The sequence below is a fragment of the Cydia amplana genome, chromosome 18 (assembly GCF_948474715.1).
Source record: "Cydia amplana chromosome 18, ilCydAmpl1.1, whole genome shotgun sequence".
Taxonomy (NCBI): domain Eukaryota; kingdom Metazoa; phylum Arthropoda; class Insecta; order Lepidoptera; family Tortricidae; genus Cydia; species Cydia amplana.
Genome location: NC_086086.1, coordinates 4353205 through 4371344, shown reverse-complemented (window position 1 = coordinate 4371344; position 18140 = coordinate 4353205). Strand labels below are relative to the sequence as shown.

General features: G+C 41.6%; 2 protein-coding genes across 2 annotated transcripts; one reads left to right on the top strand and one right to left on the bottom strand.

The window, feature by feature from the left end:
• Nucleotides 1–875: 875 nt before the first annotated feature.
• On the top strand, nt 876–6667 carry LOC134656277 (small ribosomal subunit protein eS6). Its single transcript, XM_063511796.1, has 6 exons — nt 876–992; nt 1310–1514; nt 1941–2086; nt 2784–2954; nt 5063–5209; nt 6544–6667. Exons 1-6 carry the CDS (start codon nt 987–989, stop codon nt 6628–6630), a joined length of 762 nt encoding a protein of 253 aa, XP_063367866.1. The 5' UTR covers nt 876–986; the 3' UTR covers nt 6631–6667.
• A 1282-nt stretch (nt 6668–7949) lies between these two features.
• Nucleotides 7950–16881, bottom strand: LOC134656573 (uncharacterized). Its single transcript, XM_063512130.1, has 8 exons — nt 16106–16881; nt 15308–15732; nt 13539–14915; nt 12419–12977; nt 11608–12097; nt 11022–11222; nt 8310–8393; nt 7950–8178 (listed from the first exon to the last, which is right to left on the bottom strand). The coding sequence occupies exons 1-8, from the start codon at nt 16852–16854 to the stop codon at nt 8029–8031; spliced, it is 4035 nt and encodes a 1344-aa protein (XP_063368200.1). The 5' UTR covers nt 16855–16881; the 3' UTR covers nt 7950–8028.
• Nucleotides 16882–18140: the final 1259 nt, after the last annotated feature.

The window sequence follows — 18140 nt, the reverse complement described above, 5'->3', positions numbered from 1 at the left end:
TCTACAAAGGGAACAATTATTATTACAATATTCTAAAAACAGATCTTCACAATAAACAGTATCCTTTTTGTGAAGATCAACAACACCCAACTCGGACCGACCAACGTCGACTCACAATCAATGACATCTGTCATGAAAAATAGAGCTGAGTACAATCTTAACCGGTAATTACCGATTTTATACAAACACATGTTTAATAAAAGCAAAAATGCTTAACCACACGTCAAAGAGTATATAATCTCTACACACGTAGGTTTTAGTCACGCTAAGCTATTAAAAATAAAAATTTGTTTAGTTCCTCCGCTAAGCCGGCTTCCCACGGCCCGTTTTTTCACAGATCTGACCGCGCCTCTACAGGCCGAAGATCGTGGGAACGGTCGCATCCGACGAGGCCTGTCGTCACCCGTCCGATCCGTCGGGAGTCGGTAACTTCAAAGGCGCGTCGCGGCGCGGCGCGACGGTGCCTGTAGGGGCGCGTCTGCGTCGGTTCATTTCACCTGGGACAGCGCACAGACCTCGTCGGATGCGACCGTTCCCACGATCTGTCGGCCAGTAAAGGCGCGGTCAGATCTGTGAAAAAACGGGCCGTGGGAAGCCGGCTTAATCAACCGCACAGGCATCCACAGGCGTGGCGCGATCCGGCCTGGCCTGTAATAAACACGGGCCTTGGGAAGCCGGCTTTAATCAACCGCACAGGCATCCACAAGCGTGGCGCGATCCGGCCTGGCCTGTAATAAACACGGGCCGTGGGAAGCCGGCTTTTTATTCTTCATGAAATCATGAATGAATATTAGATATTGTAATCACACGAATCTATTTTTGAAACACTTTCAAAAAAGTTTGTGACATATTAAAGGAGGTTTATCGATTCATTGCCGGTATTTACAATTAACCGATATTCGTCATCCCTTACAGTGCATCTCTAGCACATCAACTTGTCTCTGGTTCTTTTTCATGGCTGACGTTCGAAGAACTCAACCGCAGTCATGAAGGTTTATAACATTTATTTAATATTTTTCACTGCTATAATGCAAAAATAATGTGAAACTGCAACAGTTTATATATCAAACTAAATACCAGCTACAATTTTTATTCAACAAGTGTTGTGATTCCTGGGAATTAATTAGATATTTCCTAGCCGTGTTGTGGAGTGAAACTTTATCATGTGTTGATTTATTTTATATTTCCCGTTAAAAAGTAAATTAAGTTCAGCGGAAATATCATTGCTGCTAGTTGTACTCAATAGTAACCCGTTTCTGTAAGTTAAATTGGTATTTGTGTAGTGTTTATAACCTCAAAATTGTTTTAGTTGAACGTCTCGTACCCGGCAACGGGATGCCAGAAGTTATTCGAGGTTGTGGACGAGCACAAGCTCCGTATCTTTTACGAGAAGCGCATGGGCGCAGAGGTGGAGGCTGACCTGCTGGGAGACGAATGGAAGGGCTACGTCCTCCGCGTCGCCGGTGGCAATGACAAGCAGGGTTTCCCCATGAAGCAAGGAGTCCTGACCAACAGTGAGTATATAATCAACTTCTTTACATTGTACTATGTTGACCAGGCTACCTTTCATTGTTGTTTACATGCCATGCAGGCTACTTGTCAAGTTTTTAAGGTTATGTTTTTCGTAACCCTGAATCATTTATTATTTTGACTAATCTTTAAGGATTAGCCAAACATGAGAGCAGGGAATAATATAACAGTGCCGAGCAGGAAACCCAGGCTCAATGCCTGTGTTCTTTTACAAGTGTGCTGGACATTATTATTATAAGCAACCACTTTTAAACTGTCTGAGAAAATGCTGAATCTAGCCAAGTGCTTTTCTATTCATGTGAAAGAATAAAAAATTCTGTTTTGCTACTCACTCCATAACTAGTGCAGGAAAAACACCATTTTGTATTGTTTAAAAATGTCACAATAAATAAAACAGTTTTGCATTGCAGGCCGTGTGCGTCTTCTGATGTCCAAGGGTCACTCCTGCTACAGACCACGTCGTGATGGTGAGAGGAAACGCAAGTCGGTCCGCGGATGCATTGTTGATGCTAACCTGTCTGTGTTGGCCCTGGTTATAGTCCGTAAGGGCACCCAGGTAAGATTATCTTCTTAGTTTTTCTTTGGTAGGTCTTTTACAATAAGATTACAGCTGCAGTGTGCTATATAAACAATAAAATCATTAGTAGCATGTTATTAAAACCTTACGTAAGGTACAGTTTGTAAAAGTAAATTTAATTTGTGCTATTGAATTCAGCACCATCTCAATTTACATTGCATATCAAGAAAATGAATAGATGAAATTACAACATTTGTATTAAGTTCCTTCAATTTCCCAGTAATAAATTTGGTGCTTTATTAGATGTGTTGCAACTGTAAAATATCCCTGTTCTTACTGTTTCCCAGATCTGCAAATCTGTGTAATTATATGCGGCAGGGTATAACATGACTGGTGTTAAACACAGGCTTGTGCGCTTAAAGTTCACTTGCATTTATTTGACACCCAACATCCATAGCTTGTAAATATTTTTAAAGACTTGTTGGTGTGAATTACTCAAACCCAAATATGTTCATTATGTTTAGAAAAAATAATGATATAACAGTTGCTGAGGTTTTTAACTTAAAAAGGAGATTCTGAATTTGTTGAAAGGGTCTTTTGACTCTTTTGCACCTGAGCTCAATTTTCTTTTATAATTCACAATTTTAGAGTAATTCATTATTGCGCTATCTGAGAGGAGAATTAAATAGCCCTTTCACATAGCAGAATTTAAAATCTATATATTTAATAACCACAGGAAATCCCCGGACTGACCGATGGCAACGTGCCCCGCCGTCTCGGCCCCAAGCGCGCCTCCAAGATCCGCAAGCTGTTCAACCTGAGCAAGGAGGACGATGTGCGCCGCTACGTGGTCAAGCGCGTGCTGCCGCCCAAGGAAGGCAAGGAGAATGCCAAGCCCAGATCAAAAGTATGTACAATAGGGTATTGGACTACTAGTCAAATCAGTGTCTTTTTAGGGTTCCGTACCCAAAGGGTATAAACGGGATCATATTACTAAGACTCCGCTGTCCGTCCGTCCGTCTGTCACCAGGCTGTATCTCACGAACCGTTATAGCTAGACAGTTGAAATTTTCACAGATGATGTATTTCTGTTGCCGCTATAACAACAAATACTAAAAACAGAATAAAATAAAGATTTAAGTGGGGCTCCCATACAACAAACGTGATTTTTGACCGAAGTTAAGCAACGTCGGGCGGGGTCAGTACTTGGATGGGTGACCGTTTTTTTGCTTGTTTTGCTCTATTTTTTTGCTTGTTTTGCTCTATTTTTTGTTGATGGTGCGGAACCCTCCGTGCGCGAGTCCGACTCGCACTTGGCCGGTTTTTTTCGAACAGTCGAAACGATTTTGCTTCTATGGAATTTATATGAAACACTAGCATGTGACGTCACGATCAAATAACCTACTCTTTATAGTTTTATAGGGTTTTACAATAGAAATTGTGCCTAAAAATAACTGCTGTAGAGAAACGTAGCTCTATTACTCTTCTTGGGCTTTATTTTAAATACAGTCATTTATCATTTATTTTGATTGTGGGTCATTCACTGAGAATATCTGTGGTTGCGTCTAATTACCATGACTCTTTTCATACTTTTTGTATGAGACGCGGCAATTACATCGCAAACGATTACAAGAATATTTTCAGATAACAGAAATGTCAAAATGGAATCTGAATCTCTTAATTCTCTATAGTCTCTATGCTATATATACTAACAAAAAAATCTATTGCCATAGAGCGGTATTTTATATTTGTAAGTAAAGAATGCCCTGATTTAAATATTGTTTGCTACTTTATTAATAGTAGCAAGCAGCAGCATCAGGGAAAAGCATATTGGCACCGAGCAGGTAACACAGGTCTCGTACCTGTGTTCTTTACAAGTGTGCTAAACATTTCTAAAATTAAGAAAGTTGATCATCATTCACCTCGGGTACAAGCCCTCTTCTCCATCCATCTTGGATTAAATCAAAGGGTCCGAATTTTCAAAGTGCGGCAGCAACCCCTAAAATGTATTTAAAAATTCTGAATTAAAAAATAGACGGTCAAGCAGTTTTTTTTTATACCACATCGGTGGCAAACAAGCATACGGGCCGCCTGATGGTAAGCAGTCACCGTAGCCTATGGACGCCTGCAACTCCAGAGGTGTTACATGCGCGTTGCCGACCTTTTTAAAAACCTGTACACTCCTTTTTTGAAGAACCCCATACTGTAGACCCTCGGGAAAATCTCGGAAGGGAGCTCATTCCACAGCCGGAGCGTCTAAAGTCTATTTTTTTATTCGGTAGACTGAAATGACAGTTAATAGTATGGACATGAAATGTCATTTCATACTATTAACTGTCATTTCAGTCTACCGAATAAAAAAAATAGACTTTAGTAGGTTCTAGGGTGTGTGGATGAACACCCTGCCGATGGCGAGCGGTGCGCTGATAGAAAGCGGCCGTTGGCATCATGTCAAACAATTCTTCAGTATCTTGTCTGTAGAAAAAGGCGCGAAATTCAAATTTTCAATGGGACGATATCCCTTCGCGGCTACATTTTTCAAATCTGCCGCCTTTTTCTATTGACAAGATCTGCGTGACCAAGTATACATTGTTTTTTTAGTGGTACATTTTATATTGCGGGTGCCGGGCCTGTATAAAAACATAACTTCAACAAAATAAGGACCACCCTAATATATCGATTCCCTATTTCACGACTCTTCTCTTTCCGCACAGACTGATGAATTTAAAAACTTATATATATTTTTCTATTTTTAATTTTAATTTAATATTGTAATGAAATGTAATAGGTTTATACCTTAATAAATAACATTTTTATTTATTTATTATCTCTTGTATATTTCATACAATATCCCATATTGGGATACCCTCCTCCAATTGAGGGGGGATTTAAATATCGTGGCAGAGGTGTAGGGTTGGAGCCGGTGTAACTTTATTTGACGTTCATAAGCGCATTGTATTTATGCCTACCTGAATAAACTATCTTTTATCTTATCTATCTCTTATCTTATTCCAGGCCCCTAAAATCCAGAGGCTAGTGACGCCCGTGGTGCTGCAGCGCAGACGCCACCGCTTGGCTCTCAAGAAGAAGCGCCTCGTGAAGCGCAAGGCCGCAGAGGCCGACTACGCCAAACTGCTCGCTCAGAGGAAGAAGGAATCCAAGGTAACTTCCCTCTTAAGCTTTGGATTCCTCCGAAAGCGGTGCCGTCATATAGCGGCCGTCTCCATACAAATATTACGACATCCATATTTAGCCGTATTATTTAGTATGGAGACGGCCGTTATATGACGGCACCGCTATCGGAGGAAACCAAAGCTTTACTCAATCGGCAGATAAACGAGCACCTCGTGCCATTCTACCTATCTGTGTAGACATAGACATACCTCGCCCAAAGCATAGCCACAGTGTAAAAAGTAACAGTGGACGTATTTGATGTTTGCGTAAATACCGACACCGCACAAGAACACAGAAGGGTTGTCACAGACTTTTAAGGGGCCCACTGATTAACAGGCCGCCGAACGGTATTGGCCTGTCAGTTAGAACAAAACGTTGACAGGTCCGAACAACAGACAGGCCGATACCGTCCGGTGGACTGGTAATCAGTGGGCCCCTTTACACAACTGCCCAAGACTTACACTTGACTTACTATAAGACACGCTAGGCTTGTAAGTAGTACCGAGCTACTAACAATGGCGATGTATGCAGCTCGGGTGCCCGGGACGATTGCCCTGTCTAGACGGCTTCGTTGAATGACTATATTGTTTTATACAGCTGATATCATATAACCATGATTCCATTTATGGAGATTATATCATGCTGTAAGATTATGTGCTGTTTCTTACCCCTCTGCATACTGTCAATGTAAGCTGAGATATTAAAATAGCCACACACACACACACACACAGATACTAAAGCAATTGATAAATAAATTTGTGGCAACCAGACCTTTTAAAAAAAACCGCGTGATTGAAAGCGCCACTTTTAACCTTTTGGACGCCAATGACCGATATATCCGCACCGTAGGTTCAACGCCAAAGACCGATTAATCGGTCACAGAGCAACATCGACCTACGTGCATATACATAAAGTTCAACTTCAGTTTTGACACTTCAATCGATATCGTCGATATCGTTATCGACGTCATTTCGTTTAACCTTTTCGACGCCGTGTCAAACACAAAAGCTGTCACTCAGACGCCACGTCATTGAAGTGTCAAAACTGAAGTTGAACTTTATGTATATGCACGTAGGTCGATGTTGCTCTGTGGTCTGTGACCGATTAATCGGTCTTTGGTTTTTTGCTTTCATAAGATAATTATTGATTTAAAAAAGGGTTATTCAATTATGAGATCGCGTAATTAGTTTTGCTTTTAGCGGTGTGACCGGTTAGAACAAAATTTTGGTGTGACGAGTTGATGCCTGAATCGTCTTTTTCAAATGCGAAAAAAACTAGCGTGTTGTTAGCAATCCCGTAATAATTTGTTTTTATTTTCTCAGGTCCGCCGCCAAGAGGAACTCAGACGCAGGCGCTCAGCTTCGATCCGGGACTCTAAGAGCTCCGACAAGAGTGCTCCCCAAAAGTGATCAACTCAAAACTATTAAAAAAAATGTAAAACCTTAATTTGTTGGTTTTGATTTAACTTATTAACCTTTTAACCGCCAGCAATTTTTGATCGAGCGTGCTCGTGTCGCCACCTGTTATAAACGTTCTGTAAAAACCAAATCAGATCTTTGTCTTATTTATCAGACTGTGGCGAAATGAGCTGGATATGTAATGTCTTATATATCAGACTCTGGCGGTTAAAGGGTTAATATACTCACTTCAGGGATACTTTTTTATCCACTTCAGGTTAATTTTACTATAATACATAAAAACCCGCTCCCGTACACACAAGTACAATCGAAGTTCTGGGGGCCCATTTTTTAATTTGACCGCTCGATTTCGTGTATTTTGTTCAATAATATCTCCACTACTAGGCATTTAAATACCAATAGTATTGAAAACGAATGGTCAATCACTAGATTTCCAATTTCTATCGCTTGTATCACAAAAAATTGCATTTCGCCGTTTTCCAACGTGTAAGTTTCAGGTATATTATTTATTTCACATAAATGGTGGCGCCGCTGCAGAGTAAAGATCGCTTTTCCTAGGATAGCGGCCGTCTCCATACTAAATAATACGGCTAAATATGGATGTCGTAGTATTTGTATGGAGACGGCCGCTATATGACGGCACCGCTATCGGAGGAAACCAAAGCTTAAGTAGCACACGATTTTCGAGTGACAAAATCGAGCGATCGAAATTCTAAAATCCCCACCTGGCAGGCGTGGCTCACTCCGCGATTTCGTCGCTTTGCTACAGGTAGCTAAAAGTAGAGTCTGTTTGGAAAGAGAAAAATAGTGGAATGTATTGAGCCCCATACTATACCACGACTCTTTCCGCACAGACTCTACATCCGTTCCACACCAAATTTGGGGAAAGCCATAAGCCGCGCGTGGCGCTGTCGCCACCTAGCGGCCATATCTGTACTGATCGTAACAGACGCGTTTTGTTAGAGTGAGTCTTCTGTACCTAGTACTATTATTTATTCTGTACCCCTGGTACCAGTTAGGGGAGTTCACTGTTCGTAGGCGCTTTTCGCTACATACGGCTTTTCCCGTGTCTTCGGCTACGCTTGTAGCGCGTAGCTCGCGCTGGCACTAATAGAGCGAGTAGAAGTTTTGTAGGTAAAGGCTCTAGGCGATTTAATTAACGAATCTCACATTAGATGGCGCTGTTCGGTGTAGTAAAAATCCTGAATCGCGCTATCAAGATTTATCAAAAGTGCCGTGAAAAACATGATGTGTGCCGTGTACAAAATAAAACCAGAAATCCCGAACCTAATAATTTATGATAAATAATTCCACAAGATAATTTACATGACGAAACAAACGTTCACAATTTCAAAGAAAAGCAAATTCCAAACTGCTCAGGTTCAGAGGTTAGCGGTTCACTTGAGTTTTCAGAAGCCCGAGGCCCACGTAGCGCGCCATCACTCGCAAGTACGATGGGTTCAACCTCTTTCTTTTCTCTAATAGGGTCTTTAGCAGTTTCTCAGAGGATCCGTCGAACTGTCTCTGATAATCCGATGCCTGTAATAGGGTGGATAAATAGTTTTTTTGTGTTTCGGACGAAAATGGGCTTTTTTATTTTGTTGTAGATTTTAAAATATCGTAATTTTAAGCAAACATTCAATTATAAATAAAAATAAAATAAATCTTACAGTAGTTTTCGCTATCCAAATCAATTCTTCCAAAAGATTATCGTTATTTCCTTTACTTTCTAATAAGGGAGGCACGCCAGGATACTGAAAAAACATCTAAAGCTATTCAATTTACTGCTTCGCCCTCCTAGCCTAGTCGCTAAAAGTGACCCTGCATCCGAATGAGGTCCCGTGTTCGAATCCTGGTAAGAGCATTATTCGTGTCGTTTCCAAGCAAAAAGCCCCACTTTGTCACTTGGCATAAGGACGCTTTATATTCGCTAGGTGCACGACTGGTGCTGCCCTCATTTTGGCGGACTTTCTACGTTAAATCTTATGGAGTAAAATTAGTTCAAGCGGCTGCCGCTAGTACTAATGGCGGACATTCCATAAGATTACCTGTGTTTGTGACGATCAGCGCCACTTCCCCCTCCACCGACTTCGCACCTTGCCAATAGGTTATTCGTGGTTATTCATCCTAAAAGTCGTAACACACTACTGCACCGCACCAAGGTCGCGGTGCGGTGCGGTAGTGTGTTACGGCTTTTATGGTAAGCGATAAGTGGTATCCAGACGGGACTGATCAAATCAGTCGAGTTGATCAGGAAATTTGCATTCCATAGATAATTACTATGAAAATTGGCATTATGTGTCCGCACCTGCTGATTCGATCGGAGAATTTCATCAGATTGGCGAAAAATTGTCTTGTCTGGATAACACTCGGTTTAGACTCTCGCGCGAGCCACGAGACGAGCCGCGCCACGAGACGCGAGTGTAAGCGGTGGGCTCGCGGCTCGTCTCGTGGCTCGCAAGCTCGTCGAGCTAATATAATTTAAACACTAACGGCACGGCATAAGGTTTATAACCGAATGACAAGCCGAACGCGAGTGTAAGCGGTGGACTCGCGTCTCGTGGCGCGGCTCGTCTCGTGGCTCGTGCGAGAGTCTAAATTGGCTATAAAGTGCGACTTTGACTAGACTTCGACACATTTATCTAGCTGTGTTCATCACGAATATTTAAAGACGGTCAAGCAAATCTTGTCAGTAGAAAAAGGCGGCAAATTTGAAAAATGTAGGCGCGAAGGGATATCGTCCCATAGAAAATTTTAATTTCGCGCCTTTTTCTACTGACAAGATTTGCTTGACCATAGTTACTGAGTTAAAGCACTAATAGACGGGCTTTCGGACCCTCACACTCCGACATTGGTACGACGGTCCGAGGCCTATTTCATCGAGTGGAAGGTCCTAGGTCCGTTAAGGATGCAGCTATGAGTGAAAACGAAAAAGAGATAGAGTCAGACCGAGAAAAGTCTGCAGCGATTTTGATAGCCCACGCAGTGCAAGTGTCATTTTAAACGTCAAACTTCTATGAATTTATGACGTATAAATAACACTTGCACTGCGTGGGCTATCAAAATCGCTGCAGACTTTTCTTGGTCTAACTCTACTTATGCAGAATTGCAGACCGGACTAAGGTCCCGATCCGGTACGCCCGTCCATTAGTGCTATATGGATATTCTATAGTATCTTAACTTATATCGCCTAGTACCCATAGTATAATTAAATACAAGCTTTGCTTAGTTTGGGGCAGATCTGTGTAGAGTCGGACCAACCTAACTCTGCATGACATTTACAAAGCCCCCTCCAGACTATGTGCGTGAAACGCGAGCGAAGCCGCGAACGCGAGTGTGAAGACTGTGGAGTCGATTTCGCTGTCTGCGAAAATCTACTCCACACTCGTGTTTGCGGCTTCGCGCCGCGATTCGCGCACGAGTGTGGAGGAGCCTAATGAAAAAGTGTAGCAATGCCATAATCAATGTCAATTGTTTATGAAAATATGACATTTAGGTATAATGCCACTCCCACACTTTGTTCGGTTGAAGTCTGCGCAGAGTTAGCTTAGACGAACTCGTAAGATTGTCCCCAAATACATATTTTTACAATTAGTATTTTCCTTGTGTTGGTGTGATGAACAATTTTGTGTTTTACTTGGGGGCAAAATTTGTTTAACTCTCGTGCCTTGAAACCCTCGCAACGCTCAAGATTCCATTTATCGAACCACTCGCTACGCTCGTGAGTCAATTTTAGAATCATTCACTTAATATTAGCACGAGAGGTTAAACAAGAACTTTGCCCCCTTGTAAAACAAATAATTATTATTATTTATTTATTTTGATATAATAATATACTCATGGACAAATTTAGAGAAAGGCAAAAAAAGATTTGATTACCTACTGGATTACAGCACCTAAGGTAATTTCAAAATTAGTAATTAACCAAACTTTTTTTTCGTTCCTCTTAATTTGTCGATGTCCATGCCATGAGTGTACAGTCAGCAGCAGAAGTTGCTAAGCGGGCGAGGTGTTCTAAATCATCTTGACACGACTTTATTGCTAAAACAATAAGAGCGTGTCAAGGTAATTTTGAACACCTCGCCCGCTTAGCAAGTTTTTTGCTGCTTTGCTGCTGACTGTATTATAGAAGATAGTTTGATTAGCCTCGTGCCGCCTAATTTACATTATGGCGCCATCATAGCTTGCCCTGTCAATCCCTCGCATCGCGGCGCGAAGCCGCGAACGCGAGTGTGGAGTCGATTTTCGCAGACAGCGCAATCGACTCCACACTCGCGTAATCTAACTTCCTTGGCTATAATTTTGTATGGTAGGCGGCACGAGGCTAAGGTAAATTGGCTAGTTCTGCCTTTTTTATACTTCATAAATCTATGCTTAGGTACCTCCATCGTCCTATTGAACTTCTCCTTTTCAATGACCTCGACTTCCATATCCAGATCGCTAGCACGTGTTATCCTATTAACCGCTATTCCCTGCAGTATTACGGGCCGAAATCTTATTAAATTTAACGTTTCTTTTTTGTTTGCCAGTAACATGACTAATAAAGCTTGCCTCGGTGTTATTCCCGAAATGTAAGTTTTCAACTGAAAAAATAATGTCTGATGTAATGACGCAGGTACCATATTATATTTTTATATTATAATAGGTATGTACGCCTTTGACCGCCATCGCCAAAAGCCCCCTCCACACTCATTCGCGAATCGCGGCGCGAAGCCGCGAACTCGAGTGTGGCGTCGATGTCGACTTCGTAGATCTGCGAACTCCATTCCACACTCGCGTGGCGGCTTCGAGTTCGCGCCGCGATTCGCGCACGAGTGTGGAGAGGGCTAAAGTAAAGACATCAACAGTGATGGGCGCGGCTACAACCCCTCCGTGCATTCCGGCAAGGTTCACGATGACACGCCGCGCACGATAGGCGTGGCGTTTAGGTTAAAATGATTCAATCTAAAATATTTCAATAGTTCTTACGTCTGAAACGAGCGCCAGAATTTTCTTCCCACAACTGCCATCAAAAACACTGGATAGCAGTTTCCCCGCGCCCATTGCTTGAAAGAATTCGTCCAAATTCGTCACTTTACTCAAAGGCGTGCTCCTTCGTTCCACTACAATGTGCGAAGTGGATTTGCATTTCTTATAAAGTTGTACGTATCTCACGTGACCTTTCTTTCTAATTGATACATTTGGCACTGGTTTTCTTGTTTCTGTGCTGTTAGATTCTCTTATCTTCGCAAGTTTTATGTATTCAATTTGTTTCTCGGGACGTTCATATTTCATAATATTAGCGGTGGATGACATTGTCGGAGTTACAATTTTAAAATTTGTAATGTCGATGCACAAAAAAACACCTATTCCCTGATGGTTGCCAATAGCCAAGTTCACGTAGACAACATTATTACAGGTTTGCATCTTGATGGTAGGTAAATACTCCGAGAGAGAATTTGTATTGACTTGTAACATTCTATTGAAGAGTTGTTTTAACGCTATCAGTGGTGTATTTTGAACTATACATCCACTATATGATACTTTATTACCTGTACCTGTATACGGAACTAAATCCGTGCATAAATTAGGTTTTAATGCAGAATTTAGACTTTGAAGATTCGACGAAACACATTGAGTTTTGGTTGAATTCAGTGCTAACGCGCGACTCGGATGTACTATAATGTCTTGTCGGTATATTGATGTTTGCGGTGACAATATTCCTACTATGTTACGATAGTGATATGGAAATTCCTTTATTGTAATGATGTTAATGTTTTCATTTGACATTTCTGCCCACGACTTTGGATTTTTCCAGAATCTCCCGTTCCTTAATCTCATCAGCGCTGGAGACATTCTTATTTGAGGCAACAATGGAAATATGCTTGACTCCTGGATGTCAGAGATCGTCGTGTATTCAGATATGGTGCTTAGAGATGCATTTCTCTTTGGTTCTTGTAATATTAGGGGTGTTGACTGAAATTGCGTCATCAACCTCGGTATAATGCTGCAAAGTTCAGCAGGCAATGCAGCATTAAGGATTCTAGTTTTGCATTTAAATACTGTGGTTCTACTCTCTGTTGCAGAGAGAGGTATGCAAGAAATAGAACGCTTGATGGCGAGACCGCTTTTGTTAGCTTCTGGTACGTTCACGTCAAATTGTAGCAAAACATTCATAATGCAATGCTTCACTGCGATTAAGTTCCGAGTCATAGATTTTATTTCCAGTGGCGGCATAGCATCATCAAATCCAGGCAACATTATAATAAGTTCCTTTTTCTTTTGTATAGTGACTTTTGGTGTGAAATCTTCTGTAATTATGGGCATGGTCACCTGAATGGACACTTCCTTATTTGCATCTGTAAGTCACAAAATAGTCTAAATCATAATAATCTTTTAAGTTGGAGCACACCAAAATGCTTGGCATTAGCTCCGCCCTAAGTCATCCGCTCGCAATGTAAGCACGTGTGAAAGACTGTGTGAATACCACAGGCCACGGTACGCCACGATTCCTTTGAAGTGTGCCAAAAAACCCGACAACTTCCCGATTGCCCACCACGGCTGACAACTGACGGCCAGGCGTCCGCCATTGTATACCATTGCCCCCTGTACACAATGGCGCCGGCGTGGGATGGCCCATCCTTCACCACTGTGTACTGGGACTACTGAGGCCTTTAACAGCGGCGCCGAGGGGGAAATTGCGGGCGTGAAGCGTGGTGATAACCAGTTGGAAGTTGGAAGCCAGACTAGGCGATGCTGTTCCGATGCCGATCAGTGTGCTGTGTGTGTTAGAGTATAAAAAGTTTCCTACAAAAAACACTAAGCGTGTCGGGATGAGGCGACGCTGGTCTTATGCCGAGCTTTTTGGTGTGATCCAATCGAACCTTATTACACAATCATAATTGACAAACCACACTTACTATTGTTTAAGTCACTGGTATCGCTTGTGAGATTCTGAGGAGGTTTTTCGCTTGTGCGATTCTGAGGAGGTTTTTTCAAATTTAAATTCTTCGTTTGCGGTTCGCTAGTATAATAGATGCCACATTTAATCTTAGTAATAACATTTTCAATGAAATCACTCGCCCATTTGGCTTTACCCCATATTCTCTTGGCTTCACGTTTCTTCGGGGGTATCAAAATTTGGGACGGTGATGTCGGCGGCGGGAGTGATGTTGAAAAACTTGGTTTTTCCTTTCTCACTGGACTCCTCACTCGAGGGGGACTTCTCGTTTGAGGTGGACTCCTCGCTCGAGGTGGACTCCTCACTCGAGGTGGACTCCTCACTCGAGGGGGACTTGGCGTTTGAGAGCGACTTCTCGTTTGAGGGGAACTTCTCGTTTGAGGGGAACTTCTCGTTTGAGGGGTACTCCTCGTTTGAGGGGGACTCCTCGTTTGAGGTGGAGTCCTCGCTCGAGGTACATCCTGTACTGTCCTTGCTCGAGATTTTGCTATGTAGCTACTGCTGGTGACTCCTCTCAATGTCTTACATGTGCTTGAACTAACGTCAGTGCTTTTGATTGGCAACGGGTTCACATTCACGTCCCGCTGGACACGTGTAGGTAAGATATCATTACCCATATTTTGATTAGTAGTCTTCTTATACAAAAGCTTCAATATGTTGTCTCGGAATCGGGATGCTGGTTTTGTTTTGGCGGCACTACTCTGTTTAGATTCAACGTTACTGAGAGTTGAACCCATCTGTTTCTTTTTGTTGCGAATTGTACAATCAATGTTTGTTAAAATGGGCACTTTGTCCTTGAAAATTTGCTTTTTAGATTGCGCCGCCGTTTCAATTCCAAGTGATTTAGGTTTCTCCGTCCAATTGACCATGAAAGGCCACACATGCTCATCTAATCCTCTGAATTGTAGGTTATCGTAATGTTCTACTTCAAATGTGCCACTGACTTGATCTTTTTCCAAAATAACTAATGGGAATTTGATTTTGGCTATAATTCTGCGTATGGCGGTTTTAGTTAACGGTTGCATTGGATCCGCTGTGGCCTGGTCAGGGACTCTAGGGCTGTCTTGTAGTTTGGAAAACATCAAGCCAACATGTAGTGGACTGAGTATAACTTTAGAAGAAGCATTTGTTAAGGAGCGTTCCGGTGGGATATTTTGACGCGGTTGAGTGCTAGTCCAGGGTACCGGCCTTGGTAAAGGACGTCGGAGAGGCTCTCTCATGTTTAGACGACTGTTCATCATTTGTTTCGGTATATCACCGCTCATAGTCGCGGTATTGCTAACAGGATTATGTACATGAGCGTTCGGATTTATTTGGGGTTTATCATCTTTTTTGTCTGAAACATACAATTCTATTAATACTATCTTCATTCTCGATATACAGTCAGCAGCAATAGTTGCTAAGCGGGCGACGTGTTCAAAAGTACCTTGACGCTCTCTTATTCTCTTAACAATAAAGTCGCGTCAAGATCATATTGAATACCTCGCCCGCCTAGCAACTTCAGCTGCTGACTCACTGTACACTGTACCTACAATAAAAATATTCTTTATTGTTCACCTCACCAATATGAAAAAGAACATGACATACAAATTAAGCACATAACTATACTATGGTAGACAACAGGCGGTCTTATCGCTAAAAAGCGATCTCTTGCAGACAACCTTAGGGTCGTGGAGACAAGGCAAAAAGAAACAAGTAATGTGATATATTTATTTTTAAAATACTTACTATCACTATCCGTCTCGGTTTGGACTTGAACTGTCGTACAAATAGGTTTTGTCTGTGATTCTTTAAAGCTGCCATCACCTCTATTTAATGTCTGATCTGGCTTCATCGATACTTCAGATAGTTTAGATTTTTGGTCAATGATCGTATCGTTGCTAGCGGAATTTTTCTTTGTTCTAAATTTAAGGTTTGAATTTATACGTTTTCTGTTATTATTAGTCATTTGCGAACCTTGCTTCTTATTGTTTGCGTTAACCAGTGGTACATTCTGTTCAAAAGATGTAATTTCCACTTTTTTGCAAAATTGTTCGGGTTCATCATTTTTGTCGATCACGGTTACCTGAGAAGACCCGGAAATACTGCCATCTCTAGGAACATTAAGCTCAGTCTGGATATAAATCTGCTCAGTTCGGCACGTCTCATAAATGCTGAAATAAAAACATTTTGATTCATAGTCAACTTATTAAATTATACAACGGGACTTAATCGCGTATCTAAGTTTTTAGATTTACCTCCGACGTTTCGAGGACGGCGTTGTCCCCGTGGTCTCGGAGAAGACTGGCTTAAGTTGACATCAGCATCGTCTAACCGCGCGAGTTTTTCGAACTACCCGCACTTGGTCTTGTTTATCCGCTTGAACGTTTTGCGCACTAGGGATGTCTAAAAACTTAGATACGCGATTAAGTCCCGTTGTATAATTTAATAATGTGTAAAAATCGTGAAAGTTTAAATCAGTGCATAGTCAACTTGGCAGTTAAATAATTATCTCACAGGCAAGACTAGATCACAAAGATATCTCACCCTCTATTAAGTTTCTTCTGGACTATGTTTCTCGGCTTTATCTCGTAGTTGCTGTCATCAGACATAGGTGGAGATGAATAAAATGGAAATCTATTCATATTCCTCAACACAGACCAAACATCAGATGCAGTCGGTGCATTGGTTTCAGTTTTGGAATTATAAGAATCTCTTGAATGTCTCCGGCAGTCGCCTTTAAAATCCTTACATCTACAGACATCTACAGAACTACAATCTAGGAATACGTTCATTTGGGAGCAGTAGTCTGCTTCTCTATCATAATATTCACAGTTGTAATCTGGTTGCTTGGGATTTTTCTTCCGAGGCAGGCGTTTTTTCGTCTTTTGTGCGTTAGGTTTGCGATTACGTTTGAAATATTCGCTATCGTTCATATCGCTTACAGTGCAAGACTGAGGCTGTAGAGCTGGCTCATTGGGAAGCGTCAACACAGACTTCTTGTTGCTCTTCTTACTCATTTTCTTCGCCGTTTTGAATTCATCAGAATTAGATTTATACAATTTTGCAGCTAGTTGAAAAGAAGATAAGAACTCTTTTTTAGTTTTTTCTTCAGTAAGGGAACGCAAGTGGATATGATCATTAGAGATGTAGACTGAATTGCTCTTGCTTTTACGTCGTTTGTAGTTTGAATTGGCACTGCCAGAACTGATTAAACTTTTGGCGGTAAGAGAATTTGGTACCAAATCGTATACTTTGGAGCTCATAGCATCAGTTAAAGTTGAATATATTGCCATTTCCTTGAGGAGGATGAGTCTTCTGGTAAGTTAAATCTGTGGACATATATATATAATTGATTAGGTTCTAAATTTTCATTTTGATAGGTATAGGTGTACGTGTTAATTAATAATATTTTTTTTGCAGTTGAAGAGTATTTTTGGAGTAGCCGGAAGGAAGGAAGAGTATTGAATTTCAGCCGTTTGACAGGGAGGCAACACGTTGAAAGTGGTTCGCAGTAGGCGTAGGCCTTCTGAATATTTGCATTAAAAGGTACCTACTTGAAAAATCGAATAATCATGCAGAATTAGTTTGATACGGGAAAATTTATTTTTTGCCCGCGATATCGGCTGAAGTCTGAAAAACAAATTAAGAATGATGCAAAAACTAGTAGTGTTATGGGTCCCTCAATGTTCAGGACTTCGAAATATCAAAAACCAACTCGTCTGCAACGATCGTCGAACGTTGAAACCAGCATAAGTGCAAGTGTTATTTAAACGATATAATTTCATAGAAGTTTGACGTTTAAAATAACACTTGCACTGCATGTGCTATCAAAATCGTTGCAGACTTATCTTGGTCTAACGTCTAACCTCTAGGTAAGTGCTACTTCAAACCCCCTGTACACTCGTGCGCGAATCGCGGCGCGAAGCCGCGAACGCGATTCACGCACATAGTCTGGAGGGGGCCCGGCTTCACGGCAGTGGGAGGCAGTAAGGCAGAGGTTTCTACGCATTATCGCGTCGGTTGTCGGGCTATTATTCAACTTGACTTTGAAACGACTGAAGCCCCCTCCCAGACTATGTGCGTGAGTGCCGCGAACGCAAGTGTAGATCGATTTCGCTGTTTGCAAAAATCGATTCCACACTCGCGTTCGCGGCTTCGTGCCGCGATTCACGCACGAGTGTGGAGGGGGCTTGAGAAAAAAAGGAAAGCATTAAAATACTCACTGCTTAATTCACGATAATTTCGGGTGAATTAGGCCAAACATTAAAAGCAACCTTACATGAAAGTAGCTTAATTATGTGTTAACCAAGAAAAAATTTAAAATAGCTGCTTTGAATGTAGACATTACTACATTTTTCAAAACTGAAAATAATGATTATGTTTTCTTTTCCTCAAAGGGCTACCAAGTTTTTAATCCAACTGCCAGATATTATCAGTAGTGTCAGAAGGCGACGCACGTATGTATCGATAGTGTGTAATCTGGTTCACCGCATGTCCATTAAGGACGCAGCTATAAGTGAGAGCGGGAAAGAGATATTTTGACCGCACCGAGGTCGTGTTCCGGTGCGTAATCAGGGCC

What these genes read in the sequence shown, in the direction of transcription:
- LOC134656277 (XM_063511796.1), top strand. An exon ending in ATGCCAAGCCCAGATCAAAA is followed by an intron (nt 2,955 to 5,062) that starts GTATGTACAATA and finishes ATCTTATTCCAG; the next exon opens with GCCCCTAAAATCCAGAGGCT. An exon ending in AGAGGAAGAAGGAATCCAAG is followed by an intron (nt 5,210 to 6,543) that starts GTAACTTCCCTC and finishes TTATTTTCTCAG; the next exon opens with GTCCGCCGCCAAGAGGAACT.
- LOC134656573 (XM_063512130.1), bottom strand. Translation starts at nt 16,854, where the DNA reads ATGGCAATATATTCAACTTTAACTGATGCTATGAGCTCCAAAGTATAC. An exon ending in CAGAAGAAACTTAATAGAGG is followed by an intron (nt 15,733 to 16,105) that starts GTGAGATATCTT and finishes TTTTTATTTCAG; the next exon opens with CATTTATGAGACGTGCCGAA. An exon ending in AACCGAGACGGATAGTGATA is followed by an intron (nt 14,916 to 15,307) that starts GTAAGTATTTTA and finishes TGTATGTTTCAG; the next exon opens with ACAAAAAAGATGATAAACCC.